Source organism: Gadus macrocephalus, chromosome 3 (genome assembly GCF_031168955.1).
Source record: "Gadus macrocephalus chromosome 3, ASM3116895v1".
Taxonomy (NCBI): Eukaryota; Metazoa; Chordata; class Actinopteri; order Gadiformes; family Gadidae; genus Gadus; species Gadus macrocephalus.
The window spans coordinates 25,787,753-25,788,389 of record NC_082384.1 but is presented as its reverse complement, the minus strand read 5'-3'; the positions used below and the strand labels follow the sequence as shown (position 1 = coordinate 25,788,389).

Sequence of the window (637 nt, the reverse complement as noted above, 5' to 3'; positions counted from 1 at the left end):
TCTCTGACGTTCAAGTTCGCAGGAAACGTCACGTCCGCACTTGAACTTGCAGCTCAGGGGGGGCTTCGCCGTACCCCCGTCCTCCTCCTCTGTGTTCAGAAAGTCATGAAGACCTCCGCACGGCGCACCGCTCGAGCGCCTCTCCGTCCGCGTGATCCGCCGCGACTACTCTCGGTAGCAGAGCATCCATGAAGACGTTTCTCCGGACTCTTAACTCGCCGCCGGAGTTCCGATGTGAGCTTGGATCCCGCAGAGCCACCATGTCTCGCCGTAAGCAGGGCAAGCCGCAGCACTTGAGCAAACGGACTTTACGCGTAAGTAGCCGCTTTCATCTCGACCTCGTTTTGCGCTTTTTACTCCAAACTCGGGTTCTTGGAGACGCGGAGGAACTTATTTGACGGCCGCAGGAGACGGTGGTCGACTGGTCGCGGCTGTTGGGTAGATGTTGGAGATATGGGGACACTCGTGTGTCCGAATGAGCGACCAGGTACCATGGAAGTTCACGTTTCGGTGGAGGACGCAGCTCAGGCTGGTACTTCAGGTTTTGTGGTTTGAAAGAGAGGGTAGAAACGCAACCTTCAACGCTTCTTTCGCCATTAAAGGGCATCCATACGAGCCGTGGAGGACCTTTGCGTTC

At 56.8% G+C, this 637-nt stretch overlaps 1 protein-coding gene across 1 annotated transcript in view; it reads right to left on the bottom strand.

Moving 5' to 3' along the window:
* Positions 1-353: 353 nt before the first annotated feature.
* Positions 354-637, bottom strand: part of xylt1 (xylosyltransferase I) — a 31,785-nt gene continuing 31,501 nt past the window's right edge. The window contains 1 exon segment of the mRNA XM_060047425.1: positions 354-431. Coding sequence (XP_059903408.1) covers positions 354-431 — 78 coding nt within the window.